Below are 19447 nucleotides of genomic sequence, written 5' to 3' on the forward strand. Positions count from 1 at the left end.
ATAAATAAAAGGATCATATGGACAGAGATGATGGAAGGCTGCTGCTGCTGTGTTTCTGAGGTATATGGCCTTCTTTTTTAGATGGTTTGGCATCCTATAGCATCCCTGAAGGAGGGACAATAGCGGCTCCTGGCTTCCCCATCGTTTATCTGAATGACTCGACCTATGATGGCTACCAGGAGCGCAGGTGGGAGAAGTCGTCCTGTTCTCTCTCGGTCACTGTGCGAATTATCTCTTCTTTCCTACTTACCCTGTCCCCAGTATCTTGTATCCCAAACACTTTGAGACCTTCAGAGCTGTAAGCTAGCCTGCTAGTTCCGCAAAGCATCATGGCTTCATTAGTCCAGGCCCTTTGACATGTTGTTAGTTGCTCTTTTAGAGGAGGGCGTGGGCTCAGGATGCATCAGATTAATTTTCCTCCAGCAGACAAAGGCTGGCAGGAAAGAAATAATTTTTTTGTTATTGGAAGTTGTTACTTCTCTTTAAAGAGAAGAGTATGTCCTTAAACAGCTCAGTACTGTCTTTGTTCACAGCTTCCATCTTTACGTGATGTGATGATGCAGTCCTGATGTGTCCAGTTGCCTTAAAGCCCTCATTGCTCTTGCTCTCTAACTGTGACCATATTCATTGCACTGATTTCTTTGTTGGTTCAGGTATAGCCTTAAGCTGTCATTGATACTGCATAGCTTAAGGTGCTGCTACTCTTCTGTTGTCCCAGGTTGGAGAGTGAGAGCTGGCTGGACCTTCTCCCTGTGCAGTCTCAGTGTTGCTGGAGCAGCTGAAGGTCCTTGCCCTCTTCACTGCCTTTGCTTTTGCAGTTTGATATCTGAAATGCATTCTCTAGCAGACTGCATCTTAAACTGTTGCAGGAGGTCTCCAGGGTAAACTGGGCATCTGAGAAAGTGCGCAACACCTGAACTCTAGGCCTGCACTTGATACCTGTGAGCTTCTGGACAGATTTGAGATATTGTTTTTGAAAACAAAGCTCTGATGGACTTGAAACAACTTGGAAAACTGCATCACTCCCTGTGAGAAGCTCCAGATCGGCAGAGGCACCACTGCCAATGTGGTATGAGAGGAAGGTGGCTGATTACTCAATCTAAAGATTTCTTGGGTATGATGCTTTTCCAATTTGGAGTCAAAAAGCCATAATTAACTGGATTTTGACAGCTCATTACAAGGTCTGTTAACTTTTTACATCACTGAGATTAGTTAGGTAGGGTAGCATGTTATTGACATTCTGGTGTCTCTGGTTTATGTGATAGTTAACTCATGGAAACAGAGTTCGTTAAGGGTCTGTATCTGAAATGTTAAATAACTGGCTGAACTTCCGGACATTAGTGTAACAGCTTTCTTTGCTATAAATACAGATTTGAGTGTGTTTCAATGGCTTGAAGCCTCAGACAAACTTGGGCATGGATATCGTTTTGAGGCAGCATATCCCTGCCTGTGCATGAATGTGCCTGATAAGTGATCTGACAGTGTCTCTTCAGTGACCTGCTGTCTCCCATTGACTTAAGGTGTTTTCATTTTATGTCCTGTTTCAGTTGTCATTAACTTCCAGAAGATTTTTACTGTTGCCTAAATGCTTTGTTATGCTTAGAGGTGATTTTTGTAAACTTGTTTGTGTTCTATCATGCTGGATGTTAAAATAACAGGGTGGAAAGTACATTATTCATGCTTGTAGGATGTTGCAAGATACTGAGTAACAATGTTTTTATATGTTAATATCTGATGTTTTCAAGCTGCATTGATATAGCAGGGATTGGATATTTTAAAAATAAGTTTGTACGTGCAGAAAGATGTAGGTGTTGCACTTAGCTGACCAGCACTAACTTAGGAAGCTGGGTCAGCTGGTGAGTGTCGGGGAGCTACAGATGTAGGCACAAACCCCAGCGTGCTAAGCAAGGACTCTTTCAAACTATGTGACCTCTAGGTTATGTGCCTGACTGGCCTGGAAGCAGGAGTCTGCCTCTTCCAGCTGTTAGTCCTGTTTTGGAGTTCAAACAGATGCATACCTGTGCAAATCCTAGTGGCAGGAGGGCTCACTTGGAATGTACTTGCAGAGCTTCGGTGTATGTAGCAGCAGCCCAGCCCGGGTTACGAAGACTGCCTAGAGGCAGCTGAAGGGAACCGGTCCAGGGAGCAAGTTCAGGCACTAGTACAGCCGAACTGTTTGCGCTTTCCTTGCTGTAGGACAAGGGACGTGCCAGGGATGGCTCCTAGAAGACTGGTGAGTCAGGAGTGTACCACATCTGGCATCTTCTACTCTGGAACAGTGCTGGAAAACTGCAGTGGGCTCTGCATTCTGAGGTGGAATGAGGCAGGGTCCTGGGCAAGGCTGTGGAAATGGAGCCGATAACGCTCTCCTCTTGCACAAGGAGCAATGCCAACAGTTATCCTAGTTAGAACTGGCTGTGGCTGGGTGAGCTGCCCATGGTCTCACTGTTCTTTTTCCTGCTTCTCTGTGCCTGCCTGCACAGCTTCCCCTGCTGGTTCCCCCAGGACAGGACGGAGCAGTGTTCCTCCCATGCAGCTCCATGGTGAAATGCTGCGATTAAAGCTCTCTGTTTGGAGACCGTACAGTGTCATTTTCTGTAGTCTCAGTTTTCATTCTCAAGAGACTCTGCTTGTAGTTTGGCTTTGCTGTTACTGCTTGATATCAATGCAAAAGCTTCTGTCTCTTCCTGTGGAGGGACAGATTTTAAAAGCCCAGCTCTGACAAAATAAAGGTGATCTTGCATAAGAACAGGGAATGAGTTCGTGTCCAGAACAGGTTCAGAATAAACTGTTTTCCTGGTACCAACTGAAGGACCCACGTGCTTTCATGTTTGAGCTCTCCTGGCTGGTATTCTGCCTCATTGTTCCTTCTTTCTTGCTAGGCATTTGTACGGCGGTCTGGGCCAGCTGACAGATGGTGTGCTAGGACTGGACGACTTCACACAGAGCCACCAGTACCGTGTGTGGCCAGGCTATGACTATGTTGGCTGGAAGAACGAGAGCTTCAGCACAGGCTCTGTTGAAATGGAGTTCCAGTTTGACCGACCACGGAACTTTACCTCCATGAAGGTAGTCAGTTGTCCCTCTCCAGCAGCCTGGGACAGGCTTTGGGTCTGGGTGCTTCCTGATTGCCCCTTTGGATCCCTTTCCCAAAGCAGGAGGATACAAGGTGCCTGGCAGCAGAATCCACCATAGGCAGAATTTGAGCAGATGTCCCACGTTTGCCAGTGTAGAAAGGTAAAGCAGGGGGAGCACTTGCCTCCCCAGAGCTCAGACACTCTCCTTTCAGTATTTGGCTTAAAGAAATAAAAAGCAGACACCTGAAGTGGTGGTTAGGCAGCTGAGGTGGATTTAGGTTGTAGGCTACTTACTATCTAGGGGCTGCCTGACACTTGTGGTAAAGGAATGTTTCCATTTTGTTAGGAAAAAAAAAAGTTGTGTTCCCATTTTGACCAAAAATTTTGCTGGATGCCTCAATCTGTGCTTGTGCTGTGGGAAATTGCTTAAACACGTGGGAAAAGGATGAGCTGAACTTTGAGCTTGTAGTAAACAGCAGAATCTTTTAAAAAGGATTGGTGGCTTTTCTTGTAGAGATTTCAAATGAAGGAGAACCCACCACATCCTTAAGTAAATTGTTTTGGTGGTTACTTACCCTAGTTTTATTTTGTCTATTTTTAACTTGCAACCATTGGCTCTTAGCCTGCTTTTGCTGGCAAGAGTAGAGACCTGCCTTCTCAGAAATATTCCTGCTTCTACACTGTGATTAAAACATTTTCTTAATGTTTGCTTCAGTAAACTAAGTTGGCTGAAGTTCTCAATGCCTTCCCTGTGAGATCCAGGGTCATTTTGGTAGCTGTCTTCCTGTCCTTTTTTTCTTTGTCGGTATACTTTTTGAGGTATAGAAACTGGAACTCGATGCAGGCTTTCCATCAAACTGCATAAAAGAATGGTACCAGTTTCCTGCTTTTGGACAATTTTTCTTTGTTTATGAATCTTGTGATCATATTAGTTGTCCTAGCCAACGGACAGGGAGCCAGTGTTCATTAAGACCTCGGTATCATGCTGAAAGTCAGTTCAAAGTTACTGGTGTCCAGGGTAGAAAGCACCACTTGCATTTTGTTCCCAAGTTCACAACCCTGAAATGAGTCAGTTATGAAAACTTCAGATTATTTTAGGAAACAGCTTATTTTTTCCCCCATAATTTATTTTATTGATGCAATTCTGCTGTCTCTTTAAGATCACTGAAAAAAAAATAAATCTTGATCTAGAAATACATTCTGGTTAGAAAAACACCTAGAGAAGAATTTGTGCCTTAAAATTTCTAAGACCTACTAGTTGACAATTTTTAATCAAGTCAGTATAATTTGTGAGTTCATACTATGCTAATTGGAGTCAGATGATATAATGAGTAAATCAAATGCCTTACAAAAGTCTGTCATGTAAACACAGCCATCCTGATCAATCAAACACATAAGCTCATAAAAATAGCTACTTCGTCTAGTATTCCATTATAAAGCTGTATTGATTAGCATAAATTATTCTTCATTATTTATTGAATGTCATCTGTTTGCATTTATTTTGTATAGGCCAGGTGGTCTGTAAATACTTTCTTGTATCTTCCTGCCTGTTAGCTTTATGCCAGTCCTCTGCACTTCCCCAGTATCCAAGAAAGTATTAAAAATAAATGTTAGCAAGTATTGCAACTGCATTGCAAATTACTTAGGCTTATTATAAAATTAGACCTTAGTAGGTGGTATTTGGAATAGAAAGTGTCTCTGTATCAGTCCAAGATGCGAACCTATCCAACTCCAGTCCAAATGTAGCACAAATCATATATTGCAGGCGTGAAGCATTCCTGCCTTGTTATGGATGACTAGTTCTCCTTATTGAATGATGTTGTCTAAGCTTCATCTGTTCCTAATTATACACAAATACCATTCTTTTGTCTCCTTACTGTTCATCAGGCCTGTCATCCTCATTACTGCTTCACTGCTATTCACTGCGAGACCTTGCAGAGGCCAAGCAATTAATGGGGTTCAAAGCTGCACTTGGTTTGGAAACTTGTTGTCACCGTTGCTAATACTCCAGTCATTAGGAACTGATTTCTAGAGCTGCTAGGAAGGGTTGGACCACCATGGCTATGAAAATGGAGTAGCCTGAAGGATATTGAAGATCTTACTGCTTCTGGTTCCTGGTCACTGGCCATAGTGCCAAGATACTGTGGTCCGGATCTTCAGGATGGCGTGGCAGAGCTTTAACTGTCATGTTTGTTTAAAAAGGCACAGGGGCAGGTTTTGTATTGAGGGCAGGCAGGGGAACAGTATAAAGGATCCTTACCAACTTTGTTCCTCCTCCTGAAGCCTGCTTTGGAAGTGCTGAAGGCCTGGGAGAGTGCCTGGTGTTTGGTGGTGATGGGTCTGCAGTGCCACAACCCAGGAAGACGGAGATGTCACTTTGATGTTGAAGCCTCTTGGTTTGGGTGCAGCCCAAGAGCAGGGGGAAGCAAGCTGCTGCCAGTTCTTGGGAGGATGAACTAAACCTCCCAAATAGAGAGGGAGGTGTGAAGTCAGCCTGACAGCAGTTTGTGAACTGTTACTGTGGAAGTGGACTATGTGGAGCTGTAACTTGGAGATGAGAGAGGATGCCTTTGTTCTAGTGAGATGTTGACATGGCAGCACAGTGATTGCAGTCTAAATTCCAACGTCATCAGCGAAGTCAGTGGTGCCGTTGCAGCAGGGACAACCTGATGATGAGCTATCAGCAGAGGTTAATGGGTGCAGGCTTGCATAATGGTCTTCATAAAACTTGGATCCTTCGTTGTCTTCAAGGTGCAACCACAGCAGAAAAGCTGCTGTGTGTTGGGGGAACATCTTCTCGAGCTTGTACTGTTTTTTTGAAGAAATTAGCTTAGACAGAAAGCCTACAGCATATGCAAAAAGAAGCTAGAGACCATGCATGGTTTTTCTTTCCCCTCTTCAGGATATACGTTCAAGGAGAAATGGTCTGTAAGGCCTCAGATCAGTACAGGGTTTGTTTGATTGATTGTTATATGGGCTTTTTGAAGAGCCTGCCTAAATTTGACCATTAATGTAGCTTTTGCATCTGAAGGTAAGAGCTATTTCGGATAACTTTTTGCTTAAATGTTCTCATTGCACACTGAGTGGCTGGAGCTATTACTGGAACCAACTCGGTCATCCTGGGTTAGGAGTGTTCATGCAGGGCAATATTAGAAATAGAAAATCTTCATGGATGGAAAATCCCTGAGGTTTGATTTGTTTCAGTAAAACTTTCTCCTGTCTGACTGATTGGTTCTCTTCTTCCTAGGTGCATTGTAACAACATGTTTTCCAAGGGGGTGAAGATCTTCCAGAAGGTGGAGTGTTTGTTCAAACCACGCCTGATTGCAGACTGGGAATCTGAACCTGTTGGTGTGGCAACTGTCTTGGATGACAAAAACCCCAGTGCTAGGTTTGTGACTGTCCCCCTCAATCAGCGTGTAGGTAAAGCCATACTTTGCCGCTTCTACTTTGCTGACACCTGGATGATGATGAGCGAGATTTCCTTCCAGTCAGGTGAGTATTCGGCAAAGCACAGAAAGCAAAAGAAATGGTGTGGAGGTGCGGGATATGTGGGGTTAATGTGAGTGTAGGGCACTGTGGGGCGATGTGATGGGAGGCAGGAGGTGCTAGAAGCACTGGAAGGGCAGTGCAGGAGCAGAAAGGGCCAGTCCACAGTAGATACTTTTCAGGCTGATACTGATGCATTTGTGGAGAGGCACAACCAGGGCAACCAAAAATTGGACTATAGAGCATTTCCTCTTTGAGAGAGAGTTCCCTGCTGGCTTGTGGGGTTGATTTTTACTTTACCAAGTATTTTGTTATAAATAATTTAAATGTATCTACAGATGATTAAGTTAGCAATTATGAAAAATAAGAGGCTGATTTTTTTTTTCTCATCAAGTCTTAACTACGATGCAGAAGTCAGTGCCATGAGGTGCTTTGAAAGGCTCTAGAAGGGAATGGACAAGAGTCTTGGAGAAAACTGCCAGCACTGACAGTGAAATGATCTGACTGTAGCTTCCTGCATGAAGGCCCCTAATCAGCTATAGTGAGAGAGCATTCCTGGGGAGTGGGATTGCTGCTGCTGCTGACTGCAGCTTGCTGATAGCAGCCCCTCCTGGCTTCCCTCTGTCACACGTGGAACTAGGCAGACTCAGTCTAGCCTGGGATGGTGATTCTTACGATCTTGCTGAAATGGGGAAAAAAAAGCACCCTTGCTCCAGTCCCCTGTGTCTGGCCAAGCTCAGGGGAGCATCCCGCACATGCTGGCGGTTTGCTGTGGTCAGGGTGTACGTGCCACCCAGTGCAGAGGCTCATTCCCACAGGTGTGCTGGGAAGTGCTGAGTGAGCAGGTATCTAGAGCTGTTTGTGACCTGCTTGGGAAGGCAGGGGTGGCTGCTGGGGTTGCACTGACAGCTGGCAGGAGCAGGGAGATTTTTTGGACTGACACCTTCCTTTCCTTCCCACAGACATGGAGAGCGTGAATCCTAATTTTGTTACGGTAGCCACAAGCACAACGGATCTTCTGGAAACAGAGTGCAACGTTACCGAGGGGACCTGGGGTAAGGAGTTATTTAGCCATGCCAATAGCTCAAGTGTTGGGGACTTCACAGTAACATCGTAGTTAACATGGTCTTTCCCTCTGTTTCTGGAGATTTGGGTATGGCCTGGTTATTGCCCTTGCGCACAGGGCTGCATCTTACAGTCCTCTGAGCCTCAGCTATTTCTTCTTCCCTCAGCTGGCCAAGGCTGCCTCGGAGCAAGTGGGCTGAAGGCATATGTGCAGCCAGTGAAACTCCAAAAACTGTCTGCTCTGATATGGATCCTTTGCAGGAATCTGTTCCAACACAAAGAACAGTCTTTGGTTGCAGAAGTCCTCTGCACAATTCTTAGCTGTGAGCCTCAAGAATGAGAATTTATGATGAGTAAGATATGAATACAGCTAGTATTAATGCTCAGGAAGCTGCCTAAGATCTTTCCTGTACCAGACTGTAGGAAGGGACATGTAGGACATTAGCCAGCACAGATAACCTGTGCTTTAACTTCGGATTCTTCTTCATGCCTCTGTGATTGCAGAAACCACATCATCTGTAACCAGCACCTGGATAGGAGAGAAAGCAGATGACTCCAATACCTCCATCCTTGTGGGCTGCCTTGTGGCTATTATTCTACTGCTCCTGATGATTATAATCATTATTCTTTGGAAGCAATATGTTCAAAAAAGGTTGGAAAAGGTAATACAATGGGGGGCTATTTTTGCAAACACAAGTTCAGTAATAAGCATTAACTCTAATGAGCTCAGAATTATGTGGAAAGCACAGGCTTTCCACAGCTCCATAGAGCAGTGAAAACCCTGTCCTCACAGCAGGGGAGGATGCCAGCCCTATCCAAGATGTTACTGGAAATTGCTGCGGTTGCAGCCAATACATTACTTAACTGAGCATCGCCTCAGCACTTTTCTTCTCTTTTGCAGGCCCCGCGTCGAATCCTGGAGGAGGATGCCACAGTTCGCCTCTCCTTCTACAGCTACACTATTGCCAACAACCAGACCCAGATCCACCAGTCAAATCCCACTTATGAACGTGCTTTTCCACTGGATTTGGAATATCACCAGCCAGCTACACTGCTCCAAAAGCTTCCAGAACTCTCCCAAAGTGCAGAGGATTCAGGTAATGTCATCATCAGTCTCCGGAAGCTAGGCATTTGTTCTTTCACTATTTCTCTCAGATCTTTACAATGTGCCACTTTTTTCAGTGTCTTAAGTAATCTTCTCTGACTCCTATGCAATACAATACTAACCCAGGGACCCTAAGACAATATTCTGGAGCTTGGAAACTTTTCAGCATGTGACTCTGGCAGATGGAGCATCAGCCCCATTAGAGGGTGGTGGCCTTTGTTTCTTCCCTTTGAAGACTGTGTTTATACGTTAGCCAGGTCATCTTTTAGGAGCTCAATTTTGGCAATCGGAACAATCGCGCATACTTTGTCTCATTGGTGCTTTGGCAGTGGAGTTGCTGCCTGCAGCACTCCTGTGCTGTCCAGGCTGGCTGGCTGAGACCTTTAACATTTTTTCCTGCAGCAAGGGCCCTTTGAAATTCCCCTACAAAAAGCAGAGGGAGATGCAGCAGAGAATTGTCAGTGGTGCCCTGGCTTCCAACCCCTGGGGAGCTTTTGGACTCGGGCAGAAGGGAACTTTCCAGTAGTGTTTTGTACTCAGTGACGGCACGGCTGATCAGCGAATGGAAGAGCAGTGCTGCATTCCTCAAGCACTGACAGGGTGCTAAGATCCAGCATTATACTACACAGGGAGACAGATCTGGATTGAGTCAGGATGTGAATTTGAAGCAGAACTAATGTTCTGTGTAATACTGAACATACAGGGAGTTATATAAAGAGTTGTCCCACGGTATTGATGTGAATAAGCTGAAAAAGGTAACGTAGCATGCTAACAGAGGACATGGAAAATGGAAACTTAAACCAAGAAGGGAATCCAGAGCAGGTTTGATGTTGCAAACACCCCTGCATCAGGTGAGGGGAACGGATTATATTCAGGGTGAATCAGGAACAGGAAATCACTTCACACTCATGTCTCCACGTCTGGGCAGGAGCTTGAGCGCTCAACTGGATAGAGCAGGCAGCTGTCTAATGCTAGTTCACTGGCACCTCACAGGTATTCTGGTGTCTGCAGAAGCGTGGCTTGTTCTGGTTTAAGCCCTAGTTAAACTGAAGCAGAGTCTTCCATCTGGGTGTACTTTGGTACAAGGTAGTAGCCATGTGGCTAGGCTGAATTCCCAGAGGTCTGCAGGATCGAGAGGACTGGAAGCCTCTCCATGGTAGGAATGGGCCATACTGGTTTTAAGGGAGTGAATGTGTCTGACTCCACCTATCTTTGGTTTCCCCTTAGTGTGCAGTGGGGACTATGCTGAGCCTGACCTGACCAAGTCGACACCTCACCAAGGCTTTCAGAACAATGTTCCTCACTATGCCGAAACAGATATTGTCCACCTGCAAGGTGTGACTGGCAACAACATGTACGCTGTCCCAGCCCTCACTGTGGATTCGCTTACCAAGAAGGACATCTCGGTGGGTGAATTCCCGCGGCAGCAGCTACGCCTCAAGGAGAAGCTGGGAGAAGGACAGTTTGGAGAGGTACAGCCATTCTCTTCCACTTTTCCTCCAACAGAAAGGAGATGCCCCTCTGGCACTGCTTCATACTTGAGGGCTGAGGGTTCTGCATACCAGCATTTTACGGAATATGTGTCTTTGCTCTTGGGGAAAGCTGATGTCCCTTAGGGTAGGCTTCAGAGAGCCCAGCTCTGCGCTGTGAGGCTGCTGCTTGGTACCATGTGAATCTTTCTCGACAGGTGAACTTTGTGAACTGCCTCTGTTTGCTGTCTATATCCCTATTCATGAGCTTACAGAAGAGGCCTGGGGATGGGAATTCAGACTGGCTTATGGTCTTCCATGGGGACATACCAAACATGCAAATGTGCGTTTAAAAACTCTAGCAGTGATTCCAGCCAAGACAGATTGATCCTAGCTGTAAAAACAGCTTTCCTGTTAACAGCTGGAGGTTCTGGTGGGGCTCTGCACGCTGACCCAAGCAAAGACAGACTTCCCAAGTGTGGTGATGCCCTCACATGTTCTCTAGAATTGCTGCTTGCTCAGACCCTGGTTTGTGTCAGAAGCCTCGGGCAGCATGATACATGCATCTGTCATCTGCCAAGGTTTCTCTTTATTCCTTGAACTCATTTCAAGCTGTGAATGTTTTCACCTTGCCTTTTCTTCTCTCCTTGCTTCATTTCCACACTATTCCTAGTTCCATACTGAGCAGGTCTTCCACTCTCCTGCTCCCACTTTTCCACTCTCTTCTTTTCCTTCCCAGCTTTTGCTCATGCACAGCCTTAAATTCTGCCTGTCTACCACATCTTGGCAAAGCACAACCTTTTACTGAATGCTTCCTCCTCTGTGATGTGCTCAACTTTATGTCCCTTCTGACGGCATACCTTCCCTACCCCAGCCCCTTCCCTGTCCCACTCCCTTCTGGATCGCTCCTTGTATTGCGGAGGTGCTGACATCCTCAGCCTCTTCACCTGGCTGTCAGCGTAGCCCCTTCTGCTGTTGCCTGGATCCTGCCCTGTCCTGGGCTATGCTCCAAAAGTGAAAGAAGCTTTTTTCTTCATTGTTTTGCTTCTGGTTTCTCTTTTCCTCTCATTCCTGTCCTTCTAGTAACTGTCAAAGCTTTCTCCTTCTCCTTTGTGTTGTCAAACAGCAGCCATTAGGCTCTCCCATCTCTGTTGTCCTCTGAGATTGATTCAGCATCTGCTCCTTTCCTTACATCGCTTTCCCTCACTTTTCTAAATGTGCTGCATCACATTCGCCCATCTCTTCTTCTCACCTCCTTAGTCTTTACCAAACTAGTTGTCATCATATGTTTTGCTCCACTGCTCTTGGCTTAGTGTGCAGCCTTGCTTCTAGAAACATGGCTCATCACTTTTTTCACCTCTCCACTCAGAGCTTCCTTTCTTTTCAGTCTTTTTTCTTCCTTGATCCTAACCATCCACTCCCTGGGCTCAGTGACACATCACCTGCACTTAGTACTGTGGCTGTTTTCTGTTCCTAGTCTCATGACTACACCTTTACCACAGCAGACTTCATTTGCCATGTAACTGCAGCAGCATCTTTGTACTTTTGTTTCTCTTCTGTGCGTTTGTGATGTTTTCTATGCTGTCTCCTTTTTCTCCTCACCATCCTAGTCACGTAAGTTCTTGCTGCTTTCTTCATGTAAAATTTGTTAGGCTTCCGTTACATTCCCCTCACTCCTGCGAGTCTTTGACGGACACATCCAGCCTGCTCCCCTTCTCCTGTCCTGCACACTTGAGTCTGTCTGCTTTCCCTACCCTAGCATCTCTTGTCCATTGGAATATGCGTTCTGGTAACTTCTTAAGCAAGTGTCTTGTCAGTGCTTATACAATCCTGGCAGTAATCTTATGTCTTCATTTATCTGAAGAAACTTGGAATTCTGTGTACTTAGAGTATTCGTCTCTGGGTATGCTCAAAGGAGAGATGTTCATATCATGCACACGCTTCTTTTCCTGGGAATTAGAGGACTTCGCATAGTTAGCTGTAATTCCTGGATGCTCCTCAGTTAAGTTTGAGCAGTGACTCAAGCCAGACTGCCGGGCAGTTCTGGACTTGTGTGGCTGTTCTGTGCTGTACATGCCAAACCTGCTGCAGCCATGCTGTCTGCATGCACGTGCAGAGTAAAGCAGACTACTTCAGGCCAGTGACCTTCCTGAACATCTCCTGTACTTGCCAGGCAAATCTGAGTGCCTCAGTCTACTGCACCAGTCTGCACGTGTGCAGGACAATCGGTGTGCTGGGGACGTCAGGCTGCAATCCACATGTGTTCCTGCATCATGGGCTGCATAGCGTGTGTACCCATTTGGCTCAAGATCTAGGGTCAGCCTGTGGGCTGTTTCTGATCAGAACAGCGTCACCTGTACTGGATCATTCACTTGGTCATTCTGCCAGTGGTGACCAAGCCGGGACTTCAGTGTGATGTTGTTTGCTTGCGGTTTTCTGCCTGTGTGTGGTCTCATAGTTGCCTCTACCTTCTGCCCCACAGGTGCACCTTTGTGAAGCTGATGGCCTGCCGGAATTCCTGGGAGTCTCATCTACAGAATTCACTCACCAGCCAGTTCTCGTAGCAGTGAAGATGCTGAGGTCAGATGTCAACAAAACAGCCAGGTAAGCATATCTGCAGGGCTTACGATCTCTGAAGAAAAACAAATATTCCCCAAGCAACAGTTTGACATAGGTTAACCCTGGTGACTTTTGTAAGAGTGCCATGTGTCTCTGGTGCATGGTCTGTGTGTTCCTGTAAGGAACAGGACATGGGTGGGCAGTGAGGGATAGGAACAGATGCAACATCAAACTGAAATGCTCTGTTAGTCTTGTTTGCTGGGGAAGGGGTCAATGTTGAACACAAGCACAGAACCAGCTTTCAAACGTAGTGTGTGCAGAAGTGTAAATGTCTCTGAACTGAGGTTTTCTTACATGCCACTTCTGCTTTTCTTGGAGAAAGGAATAGTTCAGGATTTGAACCTGTTTTCTGTTTTACAAGAAATGATTTCCTGAAGGAGATCAAGATCATGTCACGACTGAAGGACCCAAATATCATCCGGCTTTTGGGGGTGTGTGTGCGTGATGACCCACTGTGCATGATAACAGAGTACATGGAAAATGGAGACCTCAATCAGTTCCTGTCGCAGAGGGAGATCTACAGCAAATTTGCCATTTCAAACAATATTCCCTGCGTCAGGTAAGAGGAGCTGCCCATCTTTGGGACAAATAACAGTCCAGAGCTACCAGTTGCACCTGCTGTGCCTTTTGGGCAGTGACCTTCTTCCAGCCCAACTAGTGCCACATGCTGTGGACACTAGTCCTGCTTTGTGTGGGAGGTTGTTCTTGAGACCTCTGGAGGTCTTATCCCATGAAGCGTCCCTGGCTGTGGGCTGTTCTGGTCACCGTGACAATCTTAGATGTACTGTTTACTTATGTGACCACCTGTTTGTATTAGTAGGCTTGCAGCAAATGTTTCATTAATATGGGAAGCCAGTTGCATTACAGCAAGAATTTTGGGATGCAAATCCAGAATGTCTCTTCGGCTTTTAAGAAAGTTCATATGTTCTTTGGATGTCTAAAAAATACTACGTGAACGGTTTTATGTGAAGCTTCACTGAGGCAAGATTTAATCAGCCAACAGAAGGAGAATATTTGGCAAACCATTTTCTGTCAGCGGTGGCTCTTATCTCCCTCCTGTGTGGAAGCATTAAATCTAACAAAGCATCTCTATTGCAGGTGATGTTCCTTCAGAGGAGACTTGTATGTAGCACTAATGTAGTCTGCGTGATAAAGAAACCTGCACTGCTCAGCGCTGCCGTGTTGCTTAGCCTTTGGCAGGTACCTCCCCAAAGGCTCAGATTTATTTGTTGTTCAAGAACTAGGCAGTTAGGCAGAGCCAGTTCTGTTGGTGGACTGGACAGGGGATGGCTAGGTCTTGCCATGGTGAGACAACACCAGTGTTTGTGCCGGTAGCTGGCAGTGGTCAGTAGTCCCATCTGGGAGTGCTGAACTGGCATCCTGCAGTCACGACACCAGGAATGGTAGGATGGGAGAGGGTTTGCATCTGAGTAGGAACATATTCCTGCTCTCTCCGGTCTCCTGCCCTTTCTGCACATCTGAAACAGCTTTCACCTTTAGACTTGCAGTTTTGTTTCTTGGCCAAAGCCTTAAACTGTCCTTTCTCCATCTCCTCCTCACCTCTCATCTGACTTCAGCTCTGTCACTCACATTATTCTTCCTTGGTTTCCATTACTTGGTTCTACTTGTAGTTTTTCTTTCTCTCCAGCTGATCCTCCAGCCTCTCCTTTTGTCCCTTCCAGCCAGATACGGTTTCACATCAAAGGAAGGGCGGTGCAGCTAGCTCGGGTATCTGTCTACGCAGGAGTTGTTTACTGAGAGCGAAATGAATCCTGCTGCCAAAGAGTGCAGCTTGTCTCTGCTGGTGCCTGTGGGTGTCTAGTTGATGTGGTGAGGTCCAACCATCCCACCTGTCTCAAGCCCGATATTTGGTGCACCAAATGTGGTGACCAGCCCTTTCCTGCAGACACATCACATGTTTTTAAGCCCTTATGGCTCTTCGGTATTTGAAATGAATCTCCCTGCTGCGTCTCTGGCTGTCTGGCAAATCGATGGCTTGGCTGAGGAGTGTCTCCCATCCTGCCCCTCCATGCAGAGCCGCAGGATGAGCCCTGCAGAGCTGCTGAGCGGAGGGGCAGGCAGCCAAAAGGTAGCTGCTGGCAGGACCCTGCCAGGGTGCAGGTGGACCAGGAGAGACTGGACTTCTTGGTGGCAGGAGCAACAGCCTAGGCAGGGAGACAACGGCAACGGAGCAGAGGGGGCGGGAGAATGTAAGATCTTGGAGACTCTGCCTACTCCTGTGTGGCAAGCCAACAATCAGGTTAACGAGGTAGAAGTGGGTGGCAAAGTTCCTTCTCTGGGGCACAGCAGGTCCCCCCACATCAGGAGAAACATCGAGCTGGCTGTGGGACTGGGCTATGCCACCTGGCTGAGCTGTGACACTCACCATGCTGAAAGGCTGGGAGGGAGATGGTGCCTGGACCCTCCTGCTGGGGTGAGGGGCTGCCTCTGAATCGCTGTAGTGATAGCGTAGCTGTTGATCAGAATAGGTATATCTGATCTGTGATCTTTAGATGCATTACGCTATTGTAATTTAGATAACATGGTAGTGCTTTCCTCATTGCCACCAGAACACAAAGAGAAGGAGGCTAAGACTTTCTTTTTCTGACCTGTATCGGAGAAATACTGTGAACGTTTTATTAGATTTCTTGTGACAAGTGCTCGGTTATGTGAAGTGTTTGAGCACACACAGCGGGAAACGAGCTGAGCATCACAGAATAATTGTGTGAAGAATGCTGAAAGTCAGATGTACTGTGTATCACGCAACTTTATTAATAATCTTAATTTTGCTAATGGGGGAATGAAGATTATATTAAATGGAAAATGCATCTGTTTGTATTTTCAATAATAAACGTATTTTTACAAAAAGTAAGCTCTCTTTACTGTTAAGTGACGTATTTATGTAAGCATGGTGCCTGTGTTAAAAACTGCTTAGCTTGGTATTTTAAAGATAGGAGATTCTGAGATGGTACAGCCTAATTTTCTATGTCTCTGTGGAATGCTGGTGCTTTGGTACATAAACTATTTGAAAATCTCGATATTGTAGTTGATAATAAAAACCTACAGGATGTCACATTCTAAGGGCCCTGAATTTCAGGGACAGCTTGTCTGTTCTTGCTTAGTCAGCTCAGGAGCTTGGCTTAGCCTGGCAGGTGAGGGTGTTAATGCCCTAAAACTAGGCAGTTTAGTTTCAGTATTATGGCAGAAAATAAAATGACAGGTCACTGCAACACATCAAATGCAACAGAGTTGAGTGTGGGGAACTCTACTGATTTTTTTCTCCTATGTTTTCTTTTCACGCAGCTACTCTAATCTGCTGTACATGGCCACCCAGATTGCCTCTGGAATGAAGTATTTAGCATCTCTGAATTTTGTGCACAGAGATCTGGCAACTCGCAACTGCCTGGTGGGGAACAACTACACCATCAAGATTGCAGACTTTGGCATGAGCAGGAATCTTTACAGTGGGGATTACTACCGTATCCAGGGGAGAGCTGTGCTGCCCATACGCTGGATGGCCTGGGAAAGCATCCTCCTGGTAGGGACTGCACAAAACCATTTTCTGTTCCTTCCTTTGACTCTCGCTGTGCTCCTAAACCAGTAACACACGTATGTGTAGCGGTCATTACAGCGTCAAAATGTATGCTACAGATGGCCCCAGGTAAGAAGTCCATTAGGTTGTGTTGGACATAACTCTTGTCCTGGGAAAGGAGTGTGCCCTTGCAAATACAGTGCAGATTGTAGAATCAGAGAATAGTCTGGATTGGAAGGGACCTTTAAAGGCCATCTAGTCCAACCCTGCTGCTGTGAGCAGGGACATCAACTAATCACTTTGCTCAGAGCCCTGTACAACCTGACCCTGAGTGCTTCCAGGGATGGGGCATCTACCACCTCTCTGGGAAACCTGTTCTGGTGTTTCACCACCCTCACTGTAAAAAAAATTCTTTATACCTAGTCTGAGTCTACCTTCTCTTAGTTTAAAACCATTACTCCTTGTCCTATCGCTGCAGGCCGTGCTAAGTCTGTCTCCACCTTCCTTGTAGGCCCCCCTTAAGCACTAAAAGCCTGCAGTAGGGTCTCCCTGGAGCCTTCTCTTCTCCAGGCTGAACAACCCCAACTCAGCCTGTCCTCACAGGAGAGGTTTTCCAGCCCTCTGATCGTTTTTGTGGCCCCCTCTGGGCCCGCTCCAGCAGATCCATGTCTTGCATGTGCTGAGGACCCCAGAGCTGGATGCAGTACTGGGGGCGGGGGGGGAGGGGGTCTTACAAGAGTGGAGCAGAGGGGCAGAATCACCTCCCTTGCCCTGCTGGCCATGCTGCTTGTGATGCAGCCCAGGGTACAGGTGGCTTTCTGGGCTGTGAGCGCACGTTGCTGGGTCATGTCCAGCTCTTCATCCACCAGCACCCCAAGACCCTCCCTGCAGGGCTGCTCTCGATCCCTTCGTAGCCCAGCCTGTGTTGATACCGGGGTTGCCCCGACCCAGGTGCATGATCTTGCACTTGACCTTGTTGAACCTTGTGAGGTTCACATGAGCCACTTCTGGAGCTTGTCCAGGTCCCTCTGAATGGTGTCCCATCCCTCAGCCCTCACCTGGCACCTAACTTCTGTGCCTGGCGTTCAGGATCCCTGCTGGAACTGTAAGGAAGTTGCCTCCTCTCTGCTTATTTCCCTAGCTGGGAAGCTGAGAGGGGCAGGGACAAAACTTCGAGTGCCAGGGCTGGTTTTGAGGTTGGGGTTTTGCTTTGTGTTTAAGGGTCCTGCTGTCTCCCCTTAGGACATTGTTCAGCAGCCCAAATGCACCCGGTCTGGAGGCAGTTCCTTAATGTTCAGCCCAATTATTCCTTTCTCAGACTAATTGGTAAGATCACCTAGTTAAACTTCCTTACAACACACACTCCAGGTACCCGGAAGAATTGTCATTCTCTGCTATAAAGGCTGATAGGCCTAAGCTTTTCACCCTATTTTCCTGGTTACAGCTGCATCTAAACCATAAGTCACTCCCATCTTCCTTGTGTGAATGTCTTCCAAGCGTTGACAGGCTGCTGGGGTTGCCAGATAAGCCTGGGAAATCTGGGTCTTGGATGTTTTCTGCCCAAACAGGCCCTCCAACCTCCCAGTGTTTTGTTATTTTCTAGCAATGTTTAGCTGCTTTTTTGCATCTTCAGAAATGCATTGTTGCAAACATGGCCAGTTCGGGTACATTTTTTGAAGACAGAAAACAGGGACAGCAAGCAGGCTGTCACCAACTTCTTACATGTGCAAAAATGAAAATTATCTTGGCCTTTCTCTAAGAGTCTCGAGTCTGCTTCGGTTCTGTTTCCACCCCGAGGGCTCTGCTTTCTGTTCAAAGGCCTGTCTGAGCTGTACTGCTGTGTGTTGGGTGGAGGAAGGCAGTAGCTATCTGCCTGGCTGCCACTGTCTGTTTTCCTACTACTGCAAATACAGACTTTCTGAGGAGGGTCAGGAGTCTCTGGCTTTATCTGACACTTGCTCCCTGTTTCAAGAGGTTTATCCCGGTGAAAACAGCACCTTCTTAGAGCTGTCCCATGGGTCCCACAGACATGCTACTCCTGCTCCACAAAGCGGTTGTCACACCTCAGTCCCTTTGTGCATTGCTGAGCATAGGTCACCTGCTCTGCTGTCTCATTTTCAGAGCACTTTTCCAGGTGTGAATTCTGCATCCTTGGATTTAGCTGCAGAGGGTGTAGACTGAAGTGTTTTTTGCTGAATGTGCACTGTGAGCAGCCTGGGCTTACAACATCCTTTCTCTTCACAGGGCAAGTTCACCACAGCCAGTGATGTCTGGGCATTTGGGGTCACCCTCTGGGAGATGTTCATACTGTGTAAGGAGCAGCCCTACAGCCTCCTCTCAGATGAACAAGTCATCGAGAACACAGGAGAGTTCTTCCGGAGCCAGGGCAGGCAGGTAAGAAAGCAAATGTGATCTCTCCTTCTTGAGTTACCCTGGTCACATCCAGGTGGGATCTCTCCAGGGCCTTCAGGGTGGCCTTACATCACCTGCAGAAGACTGTGCTTCTATTACTCATCTTCTGAGTGTATCCTTCCTCTCTTTATCTCCCTTTATCTGGGCTCACTGCACTGGCTTTTGTCTCTTGGAGTCCCTCTGGAGGGATCTCTTGGCTCTGTCCAGTGCTTCTTCCCTATTATAAGCTGCTCCTATTTCAGTCTGTCCTCTTTAGCTTTTCTGGGCTCTCCTGCACAGCCCTTTTGCTCTTTTCCTTTGTCAGATCTCTCTCCTACTAGCATTTTCTCTGACGGACAAAGCACGTGCTGAGGTTGGGAAGGAGGAGTTAGTTCCCAGGGAATTAAATACTCCCTGAACAAGCCTTTCACATTTGTTCTAGTTGCTGAAGGGCTTTCCCGTGTCACTGTCCTCTCTTACTAACTCCCAGGCAGGACTGTGCATTCCACTGCTGCTGCCTCCAGTAGATACCAGTGATGACGCAGGACAATCACACCCCCTCAGTACAGAGGATCACTGTGCCCAAAAAAGTGGCGTGCCAGCTCAGAACACTTCGCTGTTCTCCCAGAATTCACCTTTAGCACTAAACAAGTTAAAGGTTTAAGGGGAATAAAATGATGGGAGGTCTTATTCACTGTCTC

General features: G+C 46.7%; 1 protein-coding gene across 6 annotated transcripts in view; it reads left to right on the plus strand.

Moving 5' to 3' along the window:
* Positions 1-19447, plus strand: part of LOC308069563 (discoidin domain-containing receptor 2-like) — a 77785-nt gene that overhangs the window by 55327 nt on the left and 3011 nt on the right. For all 6 annotated transcript variants that reach the window (XM_080402054.1, XM_080402052.1, XM_080402057.1 and 3 more), the window contains 11 exons: positions 82-187; positions 2883-3069; positions 6325-6571; positions 7528-7620; positions 8135-8292; positions 8532-8727; positions 9963-10207; positions 12687-12808; positions 13185-13382; positions 16127-16361; positions 18600-18749. In XM_080402054.1, coding sequence (XP_080258180.1) covers positions 82-187; positions 2883-3069; positions 6325-6571; positions 7528-7620; positions 8135-8292; positions 8532-8727; positions 9963-10207; positions 12687-12808; positions 13185-13382; positions 16127-16361; positions 18600-18749 — 1937 coding nt within the window. The remainder of the gene's footprint in view (positions 1-81; positions 188-2882; positions 3070-6324; positions 6572-7527; positions 7621-8134; positions 8293-8531; positions 8728-9962; positions 10208-12686; positions 12809-13184; positions 13383-16126; positions 16362-18599; positions 18750-19447) is intronic.

Source organism: Falco punctatus (assembly GCF_963210335.1).
Source record: "Falco punctatus genome assembly, chromosome: 9".
Taxonomy (NCBI): domain Eukaryota; kingdom Metazoa; phylum Chordata; class Aves; order Falconiformes; family Falconidae; genus Falco; species Falco punctatus.